A 20,876-nucleotide genomic window follows, 5' to 3' on the forward strand; every position below is an offset into this window, starting at 1 on the left:
GCTGGCTAATAATTTAGCATACAGCGCCATACGAAATAAGAAAGTTTTTCAAGAATGAGATTTGGGCGTATCGGGAGGCAATTCACCGTGAAAGAAAATCCGTGACCTACTGTCTCGGTAGCGAGCCCCAGGTCTAAGGAGGCCCCGGTTAGAATAATTATATAGCTAGGTAGCTAAGTTATAATAATAATTAAAGGTTTTTGATATAATGCTAGCTATGTTAATTATTATACTAAAGAATTTTAAATTTTTCCTTAAATAATTTTAAGAAAATAATATATATATATATATAAAATATTAAAATTAAAATATTTAGTATTAATATAACGTACATGATAAGCATGTGCACCAAACAAGTATGTGCACCACTTTTCCTGTACCCATAAGATAGAAGCCGCAATAAAAACATCACAAACCATTTGATCAATTAAAACTACTCACTATACTCTTCCCCAGACGTCTCAATTACTACCTGACAGGTCCTTGCATTATGGCCGGGCTTGCCGCAGACACCACAACGCCGAACACCCGGTCGCGCCGACCTTCCTTGACCACCACTTCTCGACGATTCCGCCACTACCTGCGCATCAACATCCATTTGATCAATTGCTTGCCGTCCTTCCTCTACCGTCATTACCCCTCTTTTCTGTAGTCGGGTCCTTTTTGCCCTCCGGCGCCGGCTTAGTATCTCATTCGCCTGTTCAAGGTCTTTGACCCGAGCCTCGAGTAAGGCAACCTTATGCATAACTATCTTTGTTCCCTTAGAAGAAGACCGTATAGCTTCTAGAATTGACTCTGGGGAGCTACTTTTGTGCGTTATAACTCGTCTCTCGAGGTAATCTGACTGAGATTGAGCCTCAAGCACGGTCTTTGGGGTCTTTGAGACCCAAGGGGTCAAGGGTTCAGCCACTTCCTCAGGCGGCGTTGGAGTCCGTAGCTGCACATCAAGCTTCGAGACCACACTTTCCGCGTCAAGAGGAACAAGCCCGGCTCCTCTGAAGGCTGATCTGATATTTCTTTGTGTCATGGTGGCCTGAAATGCGGCGTGGAAGGCCGGAAAGAACTCGGTCTTCGAAACGTGGGTTATAGAGCATCTGATCAGATGCTCAATTTCTCGACCGTAAGCGTTCTTGAGCACGCTGAAGCACCCGACGTCAAGGGGCTGAAGCAGATGAGATGAATGAGGTGGCATACAGAGCGTGATAATGTTGTTATCCTGGCAAAACCTCTCAAAATCGATAGAATGATGACTTTCATGGCCATCGAGGATCAAGAGACGATAGGAACCAATTGATCGATTGGTTGTACACCGGTCAAAGTGCTTTAGCCACTCTAGACCAGTCTCGTTATCGGTCCAGCCATTTTGGGTCGTCGCAATAGCCCAATCGCCCGGGAGGTTGCTTTCTCGGTACCAGTTGGCGAGGTGATATTGGCCCGCGCCGATGATGAACGGCGGGATCGCCCAGCCTTCCGCATTGATCGCTTGAATGACTGTAATCCATTCCCGGTTTCCAGGCTGCACTGATTTTGGCTTTCCACGCCTATCTGTGCCTGTGACGACCATTCCGCTTTGAATTATACCCATCATAAAGCCAGTCTCATCAAAGTTATAGATATCTTCTAATCGGATGCCGTACTTCGCGATTGCGTTCGCCACAACCGTAAACCAGTTACGAATAATAGCTGGATCTTCGCACTTAGCTCTCTGGTAGTCGTACTTCCGAAAAAAACGCGTCTTGAGGTCTAGGTGTCGCTTAACGAAGTTGGAAGCCCAGCGCTTGCCGACGGGTAGCGCGTCGCGGTCGGCGAGCAATCGATTGGCCATTTCTTCAACACTACGCAGTCGCGGGGGAAATCCTCGCGAATCCAGGTCGAGAATGAACTGAATAATGATCTGTTCCTCTAGATTAGATAGTTTGCGTGATTTAGGAATCCAATCGCGTCGAGATTGAATGCCATTGTGCCGGCGACGTAAGGCCCAATAGTTAACTTGGTATAGCCTAGCAGCGCCTCGGAGACTTAAATTTGGGTTATTTTGGAGAGCTTGAAGCGCAAGAAGGACTTGACGTTCAGAATAGAGTTGAGGCATGATTTTTGGTTGATAATTAATTGATCAAATGGCATTGGTGATGATTGAGGGATTTTTGGTGCACATACTTGTTTGGTGCATATGCTTATCATGTACGTTATATTTCTTTTTTAAAACTTTTATTATTTTAAAACTTTTTTTTTTTTTTAGAAAATATTAGCTACCTTATAGTCTATTAGCATAGAATTTTTTTCCTATAGAAAAAAAAATATTAATAGCTTAGCCGATGTTTTTCACAGGTGATAGGCTTTTGCGGCTGTCTCGGAATTTTGTGGCCAACGAAGCTTGCTTAGTTAGATCGCCTCGGGGCTTACCCCACCATGAGCCGACGGGTAATTAACCGGCCTTGCCACATATTCGACCACCACTTCTCAATATCATCCACACACGGAGCTCCAGGCCAGCGAAACGGGCTATCCCGAGTTTGGGAGCATCGAATGCTGGCAGAAGACTCAAGATGGGGGAAGAAAACCCCTGTCAGTTCGTGCAAGATAGTTAATTATCCTCTCGGGCCGATGCGGGCCGGCAAATGCTCTTCAGCACGCCCGGGTCGAGTCGCGGTCAAAGCTTGAAGCCACAGGTGGAATCGCAATTGGTATCACCACCCCTTTCGTGACGCCCATGATGCACGATTCATCAGTGGCGGTTCGGCAGAAGACTTCCCCACAACCTCTGTCCCTAAAGAGGAAGGTCTTCGGTTTTCGAAGCCCCGTGGGCAAATAAGCTTATGGCATTTCCCCGAACTAATGCTGGAATGCGAAAATTGATTCTCACAGACTGAACATCACCTCATGGCCGTGCAAAGCATGTTCTCCGACTTCCCCGGATCAAAACCTTCCTGTTTGAGCTTGAATCAGTCCCCCTGAAAAATTATCCCATTGGACCGCCCGATTGAGGCATTTCACTTAGGCCATTGTGATTCTATGGTTCCCTTCATGTGAATACGAGATGTCGTTAGAAGCTGAGCAATGAACCACCTAGGTTGTACTGGGTGCATCAAGACCGTCTATAAATCTTTGCAAGCGCTCCTTTCCCGAACCAAATGTTTGAGCCACCTTCTCAGCAACTCGACTCTCAACCGCTTTCGCAATGACTCTTTTTAGTTCGGTTCTCCTGACTGTACTTGCAGTGTGCAAAGCGCAAGCTGCCCTTGATGTTATTCCTGGAGCAACTTGGACCGCTGTACGTGTTTTCTGCAGATGCTCTTCAGCATGCCTGCCAATGTCTAACCGCCAGTCTTGACAGACCGGCACCGGGAAGCCCGTTCAAGCCCATGGCGCCGGTATTATGTAAGTTAAATGGCCCTCATCATTTCTCTCGTCTTCTGGTAAACTAAATTAACTTTAGTGAAGTCGATGGAACCTACTACATGATAGGAGAGGATAAAACACACGGCGCTCTCTTTGAGAACGTGAACTGCTATTCGTCTAAGGACTTGGTTGAATGGACCTACGAAGGCGCTCTCCTCTCCCGAACGGACGAGGACGGAGATCTGGGCCCGAACCGCATTGTAGAGAGACCCAAGGTTCTTTACAATGACAAGACCGGCAAGTATGTCATGTACCTCCACATCGACACTCCCCCCGACTACAAAACCGCTCGCGTGGGCGTCGCTACTAGTGACACCGTGTGCGGAAAGTACACCTACCATCGTAGCTTTAGGCCTCTTGACCACGAAAGCCGAGACATGGGCCTTTTCAAAGATGACGACGGATCTGCATATCTTTTGACTGAAGATGTAAGATGGCCTGTCTCTGAATACTCGATGAATGACGACTAACGGGAAACAGCGCCCGTATGGCACTCGTATCATGGCCTTGTCGGACGACTACCTCGACGTCACTGACATCACCTTCGGCTTCGAGGGTGCCAAGGCCGAATCCCCGGCCATGCTGAAGAAGGATGGATATTACTTCATCTTTGCCTCGGACCTGACAGGCTGGGAAGCAAACGAAAACGTAAGAGCATGCTTAGCGCTTTTCCCTCATCCTTCGATTCGTCAAATAGTAATAACCACTCTTTTCTTTCCTCTTCACAGACGTATAGCTACGCAAAATCCCTCTCTGGCCCCTGGTCTGACTGGACAACCTTTGCACCCGTTGGTACAAAGACTCACCATAGTCAAGTCAATTACATCCAGCCCCTTGGTACCAGCAACGCGATTTACATGGGCGACCGCTGGCATGGCGGTGACCTTGCTTCGAGCACCTATGTCTGGCTACCCCTTACCTTTGATGGCACCAAGGTCACTCTTGAATGGCGCGAGAGCTGGAGGCCTGATGTTTCCAAAGGCACCTGGTCAGAGCGCCCTGGAGAAACCAGCCTGGAAGGTGAAGCCGCAAGCCTTGAGAGCGGTGCCGAAGCCATCTGGTGCGAAGAGTGCAGCGGAAAAAGTTCTGCAGGATATATCGGGGGTGACAAGGGAGGAACCGTCACATTCAAGGATGTGCAGAGCTCTTCTGCTGGCCGCAAGACCATTACCATCAAGTTTGGTAATGGAACCTGGAACACGCGATTCGCAAACGTTACGGTTAATGGGGAGTCTCAGACTTTGGCATTCAAATCGACAAAGCTGCGCTGGTGGGAAGCAGGTAGCGCTTCGCTCCACTGCGACTTGAAGAAGGGATCAAACACTATTGTGATCTCGACGGAGGATAAAAGTTGGGGTCCGGATGTAGATCAGCTCCTGGTGCCGACTGACTAGGGGACTGGAAAGGCCCCAAGATCACTTTCCTAGGGAGATGGTTTCCTTCAGCCCTCTGGCACGTCAGCAGAGGACTATTGGGCTAAATATTAGTACACGGTCAATCTTCGTACTAGGGATAAATTTATCCATTTCTCCAGTCATGTTTCTCAGTGGAGGACTCCAAGGTGTCCAGCTTCAAAGAATGACGAGGAATTGACATATATTGGAAAGAAGTACCTAACTTATGGCTGAGACCGTATGGTTCGAATTTGACAATACAAACTCCCGGTTTATCAAATGTGATTGAAGTGGCTCTGCTAGCCTTTTTGTCTTGCTTCTCTGGTGATCAGACCAACACTTTATGGTCCATTTTCTCTATCCCATCAACTCCTAGTCCTGGCCTATACGCCACAATCCTTATTCCAATATACTTTTTCGCAGTCTACTAGACTTCCATTTCAAAATTACAGTCAACACTAGATAGGCCATACGTGCTACTGACTCAGCCATGCGTGATCTCACAGTCGCACGACAAGCAATATGGGCCAACGACCTCGGAGCCACAGCGGTTGAATTCCACTAGAAAATGGTACATCTATGTGATATCGGAGTGCCCCACCATCTGACAGTCTTGCATCGCAACGAAGTAAACTATGGTGGTAAAGAGATCATGATGCTTCTTCCCAGTTTTGACGCTGTAGACATACTCAGGGGGGATCTCTGGGGGTGCCATTCTGTTTGAAGAGAGACGTTGAGCAAATGGAAGCAAATAAAGAACCAAACTGATGTTGGGAACGAGATTTAGTGTTTTACCAACCATAACAATGTTGCCCTTTACTATGGTGGATGATGATCACTAGACTCTCCTGAGTATGAGATCGCCGCGCCAGTCCGCTGCTGACCCGGCGTGAGGAATACAGCACTAAAGCCGCTGCTGGTATATCACGCTGCGTGCTTACACATAGATGTTGGCACCTAGAGTGAAAATCGCTTATGCAAGAATTATACCTGTTACTTAAATGGAGTTCGCAACGCGAGTCTCTGAATTAAAAGTTAAGGCTATAGAAAAGGGGACGCTAGCATACATATCTATAGCTTTTGAAGCTGGATAAAGTAATTATCCTCCAGCACAGTGCCGTTCAACTTACCACCGTAGCCAATGAAAATCAGGTTAATTACAATACCATATCGCTCGCTAAGAATTGCTTAAAAAGAACTAAACTACTTGGACCACATTATGTAGATCGAGGTTCTAGAACGTCGTGCGGGCCCGCAGCTGGTCCGCAGTACCTGCTCTATTGCTTATGCCTAAGTATCTGGACAAATAATGTATGGGGTGATTTCTGACTTAGGAGTGGGGAAGGGGCCCAAAAGACAACTGACAGGGGTTTTGCAACAGTGTTCCCTATCGGCCTCCGTACTCAAGGGCCTTCCCCCAGCCAGCCCTGCACAATTGTCACATCCATCCCGCACTTACTAGTGGCTGACCTTCTAGGGTTACCCTCCTTTTTTAATATCGATGCATTGTCTCTCTGTTTCAAAGGGTCATAGGACGCTCTAGTAGTCCAGATAGCCTACCTTCGAGACTTGAGGCCAGTGTCTTAATCTCCCCAGCTGGTCCAACAAAGCCGTCACGTCGCAATATCCACACAGAGCTCAGGAAAATTAGCAACTTTGTTCCTCATCGGTTGGTCGCCGAAGTCCAAGCGGCCGAAGGGCGAGGAGTGCTTGACTCTTGGCACATTGTGAGGGTATCTTCAGTCCTCCAGCACCCCATCTCGGGATATCGCGTGTTTTATCTTAACCAAAAACGATTGTCATGCCCATATCGTCACTCACCCTCCTCCAGAGATGGCCGCCCCCTCTCACCCATGTCATCATCATCGCCCCTTCTTCATGTTGCATCATCTCAGCCTTGTCCGCGCGTCTCCAAACCTCTTGAACGATACGCCATGCCCTTTTGATATTCAGCATGCCTTGTCGGCGGTCGATCGTAACAAATGCTTGTCGGGCGAGCTCTCGGTCTTCCAGGCTTGTCGCCTCACATGCCGCAACGAACAGTGGCCATAGGAGCGCCCCCATGGGACCGGTATTGCTCACTACTCCCACGCAATGGGTCAAGCTAACGTGCGTATGGCCTTGGACCAGTGGGTGCTCACGAGAGTAGCGGTGGATTTCTCGATACAGCCACACGAAAGCCGAGTGGTAATAGGCCAATGCGTTGTTGAGGATGCTCTGGAGGTGAGCCCTCTCCGCCGCCTTGTCCGCAGATAGATCCTGGGGACCCTGTGTAGATGTAGTGTCAGGTGGCAAAATAGGGTGCCACTCCTTCAGGGCAGTTTCGATAGCCGAGGCGGTAGTCTCGAACTCAGTCCGCAAAACGGACACGGTGGAGAGCTCTGCATATCTGACAGCGACGTCGAGCTGGTCCTTGAGGGCGTGAAGGTAGAGGAGACGGTGGATGATGGGCCAGAGGGAGACAGCCATGCCAAGAAGGGTGTCGACGCTTCCGAGAGGAGACAAAGCTCCGCGCGAGCCCAGAGGAGGGGGCGGGCTAAGGTATCTAGCCCTAGGAGCGGTGGATAGGGGTGCTGTACCTAATGAAAGTGCTGTAATCACGTCGAAGTATTGAAATATCTGGGAACATGTTAGTGATAGTTCAGAGGAAGATAGAGGATCAACTTACCCGCTCCAAGAAGATTCTGGTTGGGTTGGCGGTAGCTTGATTGTTGCCCATGATTGATATGGCGCCTTTGAGGTGGCTATCCACGATATTCGAACGGTTTTTCTGAACTAACTGCAAAACTATCAGTGCCTACCTCGAGCTCGAAAAATACTTCACTTACCACGTCGTAGTAGACTAGCAGCATAACTGCAGCCAGGAGTTCGTTGGGATTGGTATTCTCTCCCTTCTCAATCAAATTCGCCAGCCCTTGAATAGACTCATTATGGAAGTAGACACTCTTCTCTTCATTCTCAACGCCCCTATTCTCCAAGTGCGCGCTGGCTAGGGCATACACTGCGTTGATAACTGCTTGGCTGTTGTGGCATAAGGGGAGGATCAGCTGCTGAAACGGGTTGCCGCACTCCTCCTGAAAAACGATGAGATGGGAGAGCACGTTGCAAAAGTGGTCGACCAGAGCGCGTCTGTTGGTGCGCTCTGAGAACTCGGTAAATGCCGGCGAGCAGAACTCGAATCGTGGAGAGGGAACCGAGACAGTCGCAATGAGGGATAGCGATGGGGTTCGAGGGCTTTGAAGGGTTGTATTCGCCAAAGCCAGTGAGTCTTGCCAAGCACTTTCCTCGGCATCATCGTCTTGGTTGGAGACAATGGTCTCGTCAAGGCTCGTGAATTTGAAGCCGATCGAGTCAATCCGGGATACGATGGGGAGATCAGTCGGGCTCAAGGACAAGAGGCTACTTATCGGGCTGCTCATCTGCTTTCCCGAGAGAGGGTTCTGCTCCGTAATGATCGGTGCCGCATCAAATGGTGCATCGCTTCCTCGTCTCTCTTGCTTCCATTGCGGAATGAGAACGGTAGCATCAGGTGACTGAAGGGTTCTGTCTGAGCCGGAGGACGGGGAGTTGGCGTCGAGCGGGAGGGTTGCGCTGGATCCACGCTTGCGCCTTTGCCGAGGTTTGATGGGCTCGTATCGACACTCCCAGCCGTGCTTCTGGCAGCGCGCGCACTGGGGACGGGCTTCGTCGCATTTCTTCCTCTATAACGAGTGTGTTAGGGCCGATTGCTAAGGCTGGAGCCGTGGTTGTGGTATACCTTTTCCTTGCTGCGGAGGGCGTGTTGGCGACGTCATGGACAGCAGGTGGTGGAGGGACTTACCAGGAACAACATCCTGGAATGGAGATAAATTCCAACTGTCAGTGCAGGTTCTTGAACCGTCAAAAACTTCAGGAAACTACGGGCAAACTAAACTGAGGAGCAAGGGGGTTTAAAGGTCAAATTCTGCGTCGCAAACGTCCCGGAAAACGTACCTGCGCGGGAGCGCTTCTTGGGGATCTTTGGTGGTGCAAGTCTCGTGTACAACAACATGATGCGGTTTGCGATGTCCGAAGCTAGTTAATTACTCATTACCCACCCATCCGCTCATTCAATCATTCTTAATTGTACTAGCCAGAGAACCTGATCTGGGTCCCAGGACGACGTCCTGGATGACGATGGGGTGGGTGCGTTCGTTGTGAGGTAATCTGGCTGAAAGGGAAAATCCGGGAGTGCAACTCCAGGATGCGTAGTCGAAGGACGTGAGAGCTGGATATGTGGATCGCTTCGAGGAGATGGAAGTTAGGATTTGGGCAAAAGAGGAGGGAAATCGATGGGGGAGCCTGATGAAAATGGAAATGGAAAAATAATCAGATGGATGGACCCCTTGCGCGCTGGGGGTGTCATGGCTCGGTTCTCTTGGGTCCGTTTCGTGCAGAACATATCGACATTGAGTCGCTAGCGGCCTGGGCCATGCGTGGAGTGACCTAGAACGGCCAAAATGGACAAGAATTCGCGGGCTTACAATGGCCAGATTGCTCTGGAAGGAGATGTAGGTACGAGTGTGTTGGGGGGCCAGGCCATACGTAGTAAGGCTCTTGGTGTCGGCTTCTGAGCAAGCTGCACCGCGGCGCCGATATCATGGATTCGGCCTCCATGACCCACCATCGTGTCTTTTTTCGGCGGTCATTGCCATGAGTCCGTGCTAGGCAGAAATTGCCCGAACTCCTTTGGATGCATAATACGATCCGTGGCGGGCTGGCTCTCACGTAGACTCGTGGTGGGACCTGGCTCGGCTCCGACATCCCCGAGGCATGTCTAGTGCTTTTAGTTTCCATTTCCGATTGGCCCGCCGTTAGGTCCTGCGGAGCTCTGGGAAGAGTAGGGCCCATGGGACATGCGGATCCGGCTCCCCCCAGGGCTTGAGTCCGCCGGGTCTTGAGGAATTCACGCAGGCAGTTGGCGGAGGCAATTTATTTTGTCAAAATTCAACCACAGCGATGCCCATAGCGAAACGTACACGAAATGATAGAGAAGAAAGTAATTAATTGATCGATACCAGTGAATTTTTTTTTCCTTATCCTTGGTCTAACCCGTTGTTGAGACGAAAGCATGGTCTGAGCTCAAAGAGGCTGCTTAAGAAATGTCGTTACAGCCCTATCAATTGTCGTTACACCCTAGTCGTTTATCTGGGGAGCAAGGCTTGGAGCAGACGGTATCCCTGCTGGTGTTGGATTGGGCCCTGTACAATAGCTCTGAGGGTGGTCACGTGCCTTCAATGGCCGGCCGGGTGATCTCCGGCTAGTCAGGCTGACTAGGCCCAATTAGGAACACCACGTCGCGGCCCGAAAAGGGAAGGAAGCAATTATCTCAAGAAGATCAACATAGGCAATACACACAGGTGGAAGGATAAGCCCGACTTATCAACAATAATATAGTAGTTCCGGGGGATATAGAGACTATGTGACGTAGCCGCGAGGGTTATAACAGAAAGGGGAAATGCACTGCGTTTCTAGCATATATTCTTAAGTAGGGGGCGGTCGGTTGTAACACTGGCCTGCCTTGAGCTGCCTTAATATGTCTTAATCTGCCTTGGGCTTCCTTGGGCATGAATGCCTTACAATGCAACGAACAAATACCTCGGTCAGTCCAGAGCCGATTTCATCTAGCTTTTATCCGATCGGATGCTCCTAACCAAATTTCCTCACAACTTCAGGCTCATGTTATAGACAGCATGGACGTTGAGCTCGAGAATAGGGTCCCCAAGAAGGCGACCAGCAGCCCATGTTGCACAGGCTAGGTGGAGGCTTTATCTCGTACTACACCTGGAGAGTACGATGGATCGATGCTTTTGATCGTTGGCAAAGAGAAGTCGAGGATTCGTCCTGGCTTAGCGCCAAGGTCAGCAGCATGCGCAACCACCTAGACGAGATATGGCCAATCTTCATTTCCATCGAAGCGGCGTTCGACCAGATTACCACCAGGACTGGGATCTCCTTCGGAGATATGACCAAAAATATCCGAGCTACATTCGGAATGTTTAAAGAACATTTGGCTAAGTGCGGAGCAAAGGCCGATGAATTGGGCGTCAAAGGTGTGCTGGCGCAGGGACGACCGACTGTCCATGTCAGCAAATAGGTCCTGCTTGTTCCAACGCTGACTTAGAACAGGGCGGCCGAAACATCTCTCCCCGTCTCTAAATGTTGCTCGAGTCCAGTCATGGACGAGTGGTGCCGAGACTTCATCCGGCGGGGGCGTCCAGAGGACGTCGTTCGGAAAGGGCCCTCTTGCCCCTGACATCCAACCAGAAACCAGCACGAGTAGGATGTTTCGAAAGTTACGGGCCAAGGCTCATAAGCGAGCTGATATTGATCGCAATCCAGGCGCCCACCATTGGACAGGGCTCTCCGGGATTGCTAAATCGCCCGTGCTGCTGATCCTGGCGGCGGCAATGCCATTCACCATATACTCCACCATTCTCTGCCAGACTCCAGACTCCCTGCCCATAGTCGACAGCAATTTCTGGTCGACGCTGAGCCAGTGTGTTTCTGGATTTGCAGGGCTCTACGTCGTCACCAAGCCAATGTTCAGCAGCAACCAGAAGGATAAGATCAAGACGGGTTTTCCAAGAACCTTCTACAGCATGCTCGTATTGTCACTGGCAACAAGCATTGCGAGCGCGGTAGCTTACGCTTGGAGCCCAGCGTCCAGCATCCCGCTGGCTTATTTATCTGGATTGACGCTCAATATTGCAACACTGCTGATTATCCAGGACTCGGGCAATCAGATCAAGGAGACTAACAGATTGAACGAAGGCCTTGCAGTTGAGGTTACCGATTTGGAGATGGAGCTTGCTGGATATCGGGCGAGGGGATAATAAAAGACATGATCGAATGGATTGTTAAAGGGAGAGAACGTAGTTCTTTTGACCCTAGGTAGGTTGGTAGATAGATAGGTAGGTTTATTACTAATAAGCTTAATCTCTTATAAGAAAAACTAATAATACTATTAATAAAAGTATTATTAAATTTAATTAAAAAAAAAAAGTATAATTTTATAATATATATATATAGCAAATATAATAATTAACTAAGTATAACATATATAATAAGCGAGTGGGACAGATAAGCGAGTGGGACACTTTTCCTTACCCCTAAGATTAAAAACTATTATAAAAACACCACAGACTATTTAATTAATTAAAACTACTCACTATACTCTTCCCCAGACGTCTTAATCACTATCTAACAAGTCCTTGCATTATACCCGGGCTTACCACAGATACTACATCGCCAAATACCCGGTCCAACTAACCTCCCTCGACCACTACTCCTCGACAATTCAGCCACTACCTACGTATCCACATCCATTTAATCAATTACTTACCTTCCTTCCTCTACCATCATTACCCCTCTTTTCTACAGTCTAGTCCTTTTTGCCCTCCGGCGCCGACTTAGTATCTCATTTGCCTATCAAAGGTCTTAGACCTCTGCCCTCACGAGAGCCATCTCATACATAACTACCTTTATTCCCTTTACAAGAGATTTTAATACTTTAAGAATTAACTCTAAAGAGCTACTTTAGTGCCTTCTAATCCATCTTTCAAGGTATTCAGACTAAGATTAGGCCTCAAGCACAGTCTTTAAGGTCTTTAAAGCCCAAAGGGTCAACGGTTCAGCTACCTCCTCAACCGGCATTAGCATCCATAGCTACACATTAAGCTTTAAGACCACAATTTCTAGGTCAAGAGGAATAAGGCTAGCTCCTTTAAAAGCCCCCCTAATATTTCTTTCCATTATAATAGCCTCATATACGGCATAAAAGGCCAGAAAGAACTTAGTCTTTAAAACATAGGTAATAAAGCATCTAATTAAATACTCTATTTCTTAACTATAAGCCTTCTTAAGTAGCCTAAAATACCTAATATTAAGGGGCTAAAGTAAATAAGAAAAATAAGGTAGCATATAAAGCCGGATAATCTTCTTCTCCTTATAATATCTCTTAAATTCAATAGAATAATAACTTTTATAGCTATTAAGGATTAAAAGATAATAGCGACTATTTAATCATTTAGCTATATATCGGTCAAAGTACTTTAGCTATTCTAGACCGGTCTTATTATTAGTCTAGCTATTTTAGGTTATTATAATAGCCTAATCACCTAGGAAATTACTATCTTAGTACTAATTAGCGAGGTAATATTAGCCCGCACTAATAATAAATAGCTAGATCGCCTAGCCTTCCATATTAATTACTTAAATAACTATAATCTATTCCTAGTTCCTAGGCTATATTAATTTTAGCTTTAAATACCTTTCTAAGCCTATAATAACCATTCCGCTTATAATTATACCTATAAGAAAGCTAGTCTTATTAAAGTTATAGATATTATCTAATTAGATACTATACTTTGCGATTATATTCGCTATAAGCTAAAACTAATCGCGGATAATTATTAGGTCTTCGCACTTTACTCTCTAGTAGTCATATTTACGAAAAAAACGCATCTTAAGGGCTAGGTATTACTTAACGAAGTTTAAAGCCCAGCGGGTGCCAACTAGTAATACGTCGCGGTCAGTAAGCAATTAATCAGCTATTTCTTTTATACCACGAAGCCAGGGGGGGAATCCTCGCGAATCTAGATTAAGAATAAAGTAAATAAGGATCTATTCTTCTAGATCTAATAGTTTATATGATTTAGGGATAGTATCGCGTTGAGACTAGATGCCTTACTGCCGGCGCTAGAGCTTTATACGACGAATATCATATATCTCTATAGCGCGCCAGAGGCTTAGTTTTAGGTTATTTTAAAGGGCTTAAAGGGCAAGAAGGATTCTAGCCTTAGTATTTAAGCTAGATATCTTTTTTAGTAATAAATTAATTAATTAAATAGAGATAATATAGGTTAAGGGATTTTTATCCTACTTGCTTGTCTATCCCACTCGCTTATTATATATATTAATAGAAATCTTAACTTTTTATATTAATATAATAATAAAAATATAATAAACTAATTAATTAATTAAAATTACTTATTATACTCTTCCTTAGATATCTTAATTACTACTTAATAGGTCCTTATATTATAGCTAGGCTAGCTATAGATACTATAATACTAAACCCCTAGTTGCGCTAATTTTCCTTAATTATTATATCTCGATAATTTAGTTACTACCTATATATTAGTATCTATTTAATTAATTACTTACCTTTTTTTCTCTATTATTATAACCCCTTTTTTTTTATAGCTAGGTTCTTTTTGCCCTTCGGCGCTAACTAAGTATCTTATTTACCTCCTAAAGGTCTTTATTCTTAATAGCTAATAAGGTAACTTAATATATAATTACCTTTATCCCCTTCTTAAGAGATCTTAGGGCTTTAAGGATTAATTCTAGGGAGCTACTTTAATACCTTCTAATTTATCTTTTAAGGTATTTAAATTAAGATCTAGCCTTAAGTATAATCCTTAGGGTCCTTAAGACCTAAGAGGTTAAAGGCTTAGATCCCTCCTTAGTAAGTATTAGAGTCTATAGCTATATATTAAGTGTAAGAGTATCGGGCAGGTGCAAAACTAATCCAATAGACCAAAAGATCCGTCAGTGTCAGCACAACGTGCTGGCACTGCCTGCCACATCAGTATATAAGGAGGCCTAAGCTCTTCACATCCTTACATTAAGCTTTGAGATTATAGTTTTTAGGTTAAGGGGAATAAAATTAGCTCTTTTAAAAGCCCCCTTAATATTTCTTTTTATTATAATAGCCTTATATATAATATAAAAGACTAAAAAAAACTTAATCTTTAAAATATAAATTATAAAATATTTAATTAGATATTTTATTTCTTAATTATAAGCCTTTTTTAATAGCCTAAAATACTTAATATTAAGAGGCTAAAATAAATAAGAAAAATAAGGTAATATATAAAACTAAATAATTTTTTTTTTTATAATATCTCTTAAATTTAATTAATTAATAATTTTTATAATTATTAAAAATTAAGAAATAATAAAAATTAATTAATTAATTAATTATATATTAATTAAAGTATTTTAATTACTTAAGGCTAATTTTATTATTAATCTAATTATTTTAAGTTATTATAATTACTTAATTACCTAAAAGGTTATTTTCTTAATATTAATTAATAAGGTAATATTAGCTTATATTAATAATAAATAACTAGATTACTTAGCCTTTTATATTAATTACTTAAATAATTATAATTTATTTTTAATTTCTAGGCTATATTAATTTTAGCTTTAAATATCTTTTTAAGCCTATAATAATTATTTTATTTATAATTATACCTATAAAAAAGCTTATTTTATTAAAATTATAAATATTATTTAATTAAATATTATATTTTATAATTATATTTATTATAAGCTTAAATTAATTATAAATAATAATTAGATCTTTATACTTAGCTCTTTAATAATTATATTTATAAAAAAAATATATCTTAAGCTCTAGGTATTACTTAATAAAATTTAAAGCCTAATATATATTAATTAATAATATATCGCAATTAATAAGTAATTAATTAGCTATTTCTTTAATACTATAAAGCTAAGAGGGGAATCCTTATAAATCTAAGTTAAGAATAAAATAAATAAGAATCTATTCCTCTAGATTAGATAAGTAATGCGATTTATTAAAGGTATTATATTAAGATTAGATACCTTACTATTAGCGCTATAGCCTTATCTAATTAATATTGTATATCTCTGCGGCGTATTAAAGGCTTAATCTTCAGTTATTCTTAAGGGCCTAAAGTATAAGAAGTAATCTAGTTTTATTATTTAATTAAGATATAATAAGTTATTAAGAATTAATTAATTAAATAGAAATAATATAAGTTAAGGGATTTTTATTATACTTAGTTAACTATTATATTTACTATATATATATATTAAGTCTTATTAAATAAAAAAATACTAATAAATAATTTATAACTATATAGCTTATAAATAATTAAGATATAAATAAAATTAAAAATTAAAATAAATTATTAAAAAAAATTAAATCTTTTATTAAAAAAAAATAAAAAAAAATAAAAAAAAAAATATTAAAACTTATTAGTAAAGAAATTAGCTGAATTATAGCTAATATAACACTGGTGGTATACGGGACCTATTTGAATAGAACGTGAGAGGGATAATCGTCAAGGCTGTAGAGTTATGGGCAATTCTTCTGGGACCGCAAGTTAAATATGAGATGTGTATACCGAGGCTGATCTGGCATACCTAGGCAAGAGGACAAGTGATCGTCGATTTTGAAGCCTTCTTTGAACACTCAGCACTTCGATATCATGCTGGCTACTAAATCGACTGATTTTCATCCCCAAATCGCTTCTGATTGGCCTCAGACATAATTCATGCCTTGTGGCACAACAAGCGCGGATATGACGAGCACCCAAGGTCGCTTGAGTCATCCCAGGCCTGAGTCACAGAATGATGCAATACCTACGTTCCTCTCTTCTATATAAGCTTGTTGGAGATACGACAGAGATGTGCTCGTCAGATCTCACTACTGAACATAAAATCACCATGGCGCACACCGTTCTGCGAATCGACAGATCCGACACTGACTTCCCGGCCCTCGTCAGCAAGTACAAGGCCCTGCGATTGTCGGCCCTGCAACAGACTCCAAGCGCATTCTCTTCAACTTACGAGGCCGAGTCCAAGTTATCGGACCATGACTGGATGGCTAGACTAAGAAATCCATCCAAAGACACCTTCGTCGTAGTCGACTCTGACGGCGAGTGGGTGGCACAAGTGACTGTCTACGGCCCCGTCTCTGCAGAAGCCTATACCCTCCCCCGCGAAGCCGGCCAACCTCCCGTAGCACCCGATGAAGACGAGGAGAAGTGGCAGATGCTCAGCCTCTACGTCCTCCCAACCCACAGAGGCAAGGGCGTAGCAAAGCTGCTTTGTCGAGAGGCAATCGAACATCTCCGATCCCTCCGCCATACAGCCCCGAGGATCCGCGTCCGCACAATGATTGCCCCAGACAACCAGGCTGCATGCAAGCTCTTTGGATCCCTTGGGTTCTCTGACGCTGGGCTGTGTACTCTTGCGGAAGGGTTGAGGAGCAATGGGGAGGCGGTGCCCGAGGGAGTCTTGTCTGCGGAATACACCACTAGGGCTGGAATCATTATGGCAATCACGCAGAATCGCTTTTAAGCATCGCTTCAAGGGGAGTTTAGATTAGTTCTTCTTCTTCTTCTTCTTCTTTGTTGGCATATATTCGGTGCTTTCAAGGCGAGCGGGTGTTACGTTTCTCAGCTCCCTTGCTTCGGTCCCTGCGCGTATGTATCTTAACATACATATAGAGATGCAGAGCTACACATTCAACACAGCAGTCAAGTTTGTTAGTTCTAGGCTACGGAGGCAATAAAAGGCTTATATTAGAAGTTGAAAACATTGATTCACTCATGGACAAAGGGAACTATCCTTAAACACTTGTCATGGGGATTCACTGTGACTATTCCCAGAGTGACTGGCAGTTAGGCAACCCCTACGTGCACCGCCGGCGGTGCACGTAGGGGTTGCCTAGCAGTCAAAGGTATTTACTAATGAATTGGTTTATAAAATAAGGAAACTTTGACCTTTTCCCTCTACTATTAGTTAAACAAGAACGTAGCATAACTAGCCTTGACTTGCTTTTCTATAAGAGGGGGTGCCTATCTCGCCACCCTACTAAAGCACCTCTTCACTCATCCAGGCTAACATGACCTTCTTTCTAGTTGAAGTGTGTGTTCTCGGAGCGAAGACCCTTAACCGTGACCAAAGTAACCCGCTCCCAGTAACCACTGCCTTCCTTTCACCCCACGAGAAGCAGATAGGTACTAACATGCGAGTTCTTGTAATTTTAGTCCCCAGGATAATCCCCATCCACGGCTCTTGGAGCCGTCGGCGGCAGTCGCCAATTCTAAAACCCCTCCTACACTAAAAGGGAACATTGGATTGTTTAGAGACACAGACGCTACGGGCTACAGCCACCTTCACCGCCAAGCATAATACGGCTTTGATATCTGCATTAGTGATAACGAGCTAGCGTTAATGGTGAGATAACGTCACCAACCATGCTTAGGCATGATTCCACCACGTCGAATAAGAGCCTCTCTTTCAAGCCCCCTGCAACATCAACTGCACGCCGCATTGGACTTTATCCGGAGGTTCCTGCACTGCCTGTCATTCGCATAAAGACGCGAACTGACCGCTATCAGGCTCCTCCATCTTTTTCATCATCAAACCTGACAAACACCGATCGAGAAATCTATCCACCCATCACAACCCGCTCTACCCAGTCTCCGCCTCTGTCAACACCTAGAAGATGGCCTATCAAGGTCTCTAAAGAGAAAGCTGAGGTGACCTTGGAGGTCTGACTTAGTTCTTTGCTCAAAACTTAGACTCCGCGCTACCTACTTCCGTCCCCTCACGAGCATAACAAACATTTAAACGGATAGTTTACTGTGGCATACACTGAGAAAGAAAATGTGCTACTGCGATCTGGTCAAGTTCAGCTGCAACCATCGAGAATGGAGCGATGTACGACAGCCGTGTGACGATGCTCAGTGCCAGGAACAGCGTATTCGGAAGCATGTCCACATCGGCACGAACGATGTCTGCTCAAAATGCCGGAGAGATCCATTCGGAATCGATCCCCTCCGGGTTAGGCTTTATGGCAATGCGGAGTCGTCCCTTCCTGCCTCCAATATGATCCTGGGCGTTAACAAACCCATGCTCGACACAATGCCGTGCAGGCTCATTTCGCACGACCGGTATAATATCTCGTTTCCCCGGGGGACACACCAGTTTCGGATTGAAACCTCGGCCCTCGAGTCTGCTCCCTTCGCCGTAAGCACCGACACTATTCTGAAGCTTAGCGTTATGGCAAAGCGATTTGCAGAGAAACGTGAGAGGCTCGTTAGAAGAGTCCTGGAGGCCATGAGACACCCCGAAGGCCCCGATCGGGAGTGGGGCCTTCCAGTCAGCAGCACTTCAAGGCTATCCAAGGCGAGAGCGCAAACTACGAGAGACTTGGGGTCACCTTATTCACGACTCAACCTCAAAGCCCGACAGATCCGGTTGCTCAAGTTAAATCCCAATAGGAATCCCCAGGATCTATCATTCTCTTTTCGATGTATGGAGCTGTCCCACTGTCCTCGGTATACTGCACTCTCCTACACTTGGGGAGATGAAGAAGCTTCCCGGAACATCACCGTTGGTGGAGGCGGGACAATCAACATACGTGAGAACCTCTGGTCCTTTCTCCACCTACAGAGCTATATCATTTCCAAGCCTAAATTCTTCTGGATCGACGCAATCTGCATCAATCAATCCAACGTCCACGAACGCAACCATCAAGTCAACATGATGAAACAAATCTACGTCAATGCGTTTGAGGTCTATATCTGGCTAGGGCTGGAAGCGGATAACAGCGATCTCGCAATGGACTTTATTGCTGCGAAAGGCACACGAGAACTCAGGCGTCGGGGTCCTGGGTTTCACGCTATTTGGCCGAGACATGTTGGTAAGGCTCTGTACGACTTGTGCGAGCGTGCCTACTGGAGAAGGATGTGGATCATTCAGGAGATTGTGCACGCCGACAACATCACTGTCTGGTGCGGAGCCAAGTCTTTCAGATGGCACGTTCTTGAGAGCCTCTATCTCACTCTCAAAACTTTGGAAGAAACATCGTGGTTTGCACATCACCCACATGCAATAAGGGTATTACAAAGCTCGGCCTGTACCATGGTCTGGCAGCGTGCACACTGGCGACACCCTGACACCCCTTCTCCACGGCTTCAGGTCCTCATCGACACCTTCCGCGACTGGCAATGCACAGATATCAGAGATAAAGTCTATGCCCTGGTAAGCATGGCGAGCCATGAAACAGCCATCGTTCCCGATTACTCCAAATCAACTCTGGATGTCTATCGCGCAGTTCAAGACAAACACGATAGCGAGAAACACGAGTTCTACAACATGCTATCCCAAATCCTAGCGATACCACAACGTGACTTGAGTTTCGAGAGAGATCTGTAAGTGCTGATTGAGACGGCAATAGGGCCGAAGCTAACGTCAGGTAGGATCGAATATAAACGGCACCCCCCAGAGCAGTTAGTGCTGAGAGGCCTATTAGACGACTATTTCGGCAAAGATTTTGAGTGATATGTTGTTTCCTAATTCTTTTTCTGGTCTTGCCATAGCTATGATAGCTAATTGTATGCCGGATGGTGTCGAAGAGACAGAAGAGAAGATTTGGGCGATTAAAATGAACCTCGTACGTCTTTGTACGCCAACTGGCCGGTCAGCTTCATAAGTTAAACCCAGGAGCGGCGTCTACTTCAACGGTTCGGCTCACCAATTTAACCCTCTCTAATTGCAAAAGTGCCCTATAACCAGCACGCTATCTTAACCTCCATGATGCCACTGAGTTACATAGTTGCCACCCTTGGTATAAGCTTGGGCATTTCTCCGCCAGGTCCACACAGACATGGAAATCCGCCAATCGCAAACAAAGACTCAACACTTTGGGTTGTCTCGTATATCCTAGACACTATTTTGGCTGCATCAGAGTCCTCAATGATAGGCTGCTAGGTCTCATGGATGCGGTGAGGATCAACCAATGAATAGTTCGTCTTTCGCAATACCCGCCCCAATGGCGATGATAGCCCATGCACCGAACTCTTAGTTATATACAACGGCGCACACTACGTCAGAGATTTTGGACTTTAATGGGAGGATGGGCTAGGGAAATTGCATCAATGACTTACGACCTAGTATCGAACTGGGGAGGTTGAATTTTATCATGCAACTCATACTTTGACCAAGGCATTTAGACGGCCATGTTTCTCTGGGAGACGGAGTTTCTATAAAAGGTGCGGTGAGGTTGAGTTTCGCCGTGCAAGGCAACGTTCGGCGAATAATGCCTATCCAATGATTCAAGCTAGATCGAATGCAGCCCCGACCTCCGGCAGCTTGTTACCATCCCTGGTGGATGAAGATCCGAGCGTCTGGATACGTGGATTGCCTGCTGACCGTTTCACACCTTCGCAGTCCAATTAGAAGTCCCCCTAGTACCAAGCCGTCCATGGC

The 20,876-nt window shown here is 45.1% G+C and overlaps 4 protein-coding genes across 4 annotated transcripts; 3 read left to right on the plus strand and 1 right to left on the minus strand.

Moving 5' to 3' along the window:
- Nucleotides 1-3,178: 3,178 nt before the first annotated feature.
- Nucleotides 3,179-4,793, plus strand: NCS57_00666800 (CBM6 domain-containing protein; the record flags this gene model as incomplete). The annotated part of the gene is made up of 5 exons (XM_053056550.1): nt 3,179-3,271; nt 3,335-3,378; nt 3,437-3,827; nt 3,880-4,047; nt 4,128-4,793. The coding sequence occupies 5 exons, from the start codon at nt 3,179-3,181 to the stop codon at nt 4,791-4,793; spliced, it is 1,362 nt and encodes a 453-aa protein (XP_052915505.1).
- A 1,782-nt stretch (nt 4,794-6,575) lies between these two features.
- On the minus strand, nt 6,576-8,625 carry NCS57_00666900 (uncharacterized protein; the record flags this gene model as incomplete). Its single annotated transcript, XM_053056551.1, has 4 exons — nt 6,576-7,412; nt 7,462-7,572; nt 7,622-8,494; nt 8,614-8,625. The coding sequence occupies 4 exons, from the start codon at nt 8,623-8,625 to the stop codon at nt 6,576-6,578; spliced, it is 1,833 nt and encodes a 610-aa protein (XP_052915506.1).
- Nucleotides 8,626-16,319: 7,694 nt separating this feature from the next.
- NCS57_00667000 (N-acetyltransferase domain-containing protein) lies at nt 16,320-16,955 on the plus strand (the record flags this gene model as incomplete). The annotated part of the gene is made up of 1 exon (XM_053056552.1): nt 16,320-16,955. One exon carries the CDS (start codon nt 16,320-16,322, stop codon nt 16,953-16,955), a length of 636 nt encoding a protein of 211 aa, XP_052915507.1.
- Nucleotides 16,956-18,269: 1,314 nt separating this feature from the next.
- NCS57_00667100 (HET domain-containing protein) lies at nt 18,270-19,949 on the plus strand (the record flags this gene model as incomplete). Its single annotated transcript, XM_053056553.1, has 2 exons — nt 18,270-19,819; nt 19,868-19,949. The coding sequence occupies 2 exons, from the start codon at nt 18,270-18,272 to the stop codon at nt 19,947-19,949; spliced, it is 1,632 nt and encodes a 543-aa protein (XP_052915508.1).
- Between the last annotated feature and the right edge of the window lie 927 nt (nt 19,950-20,876).

Source organism: Fusarium keratoplasticum, chromosome 4 (assembly GCF_025433545.1).
Source record: "Fusarium keratoplasticum isolate Fu6.1 chromosome 4, whole genome shotgun sequence".
In the NCBI taxonomy this organism is placed as follows: domain Eukaryota; kingdom Fungi; phylum Ascomycota; class Sordariomycetes; order Hypocreales; family Nectriaceae; genus Fusarium; species Fusarium keratoplasticum.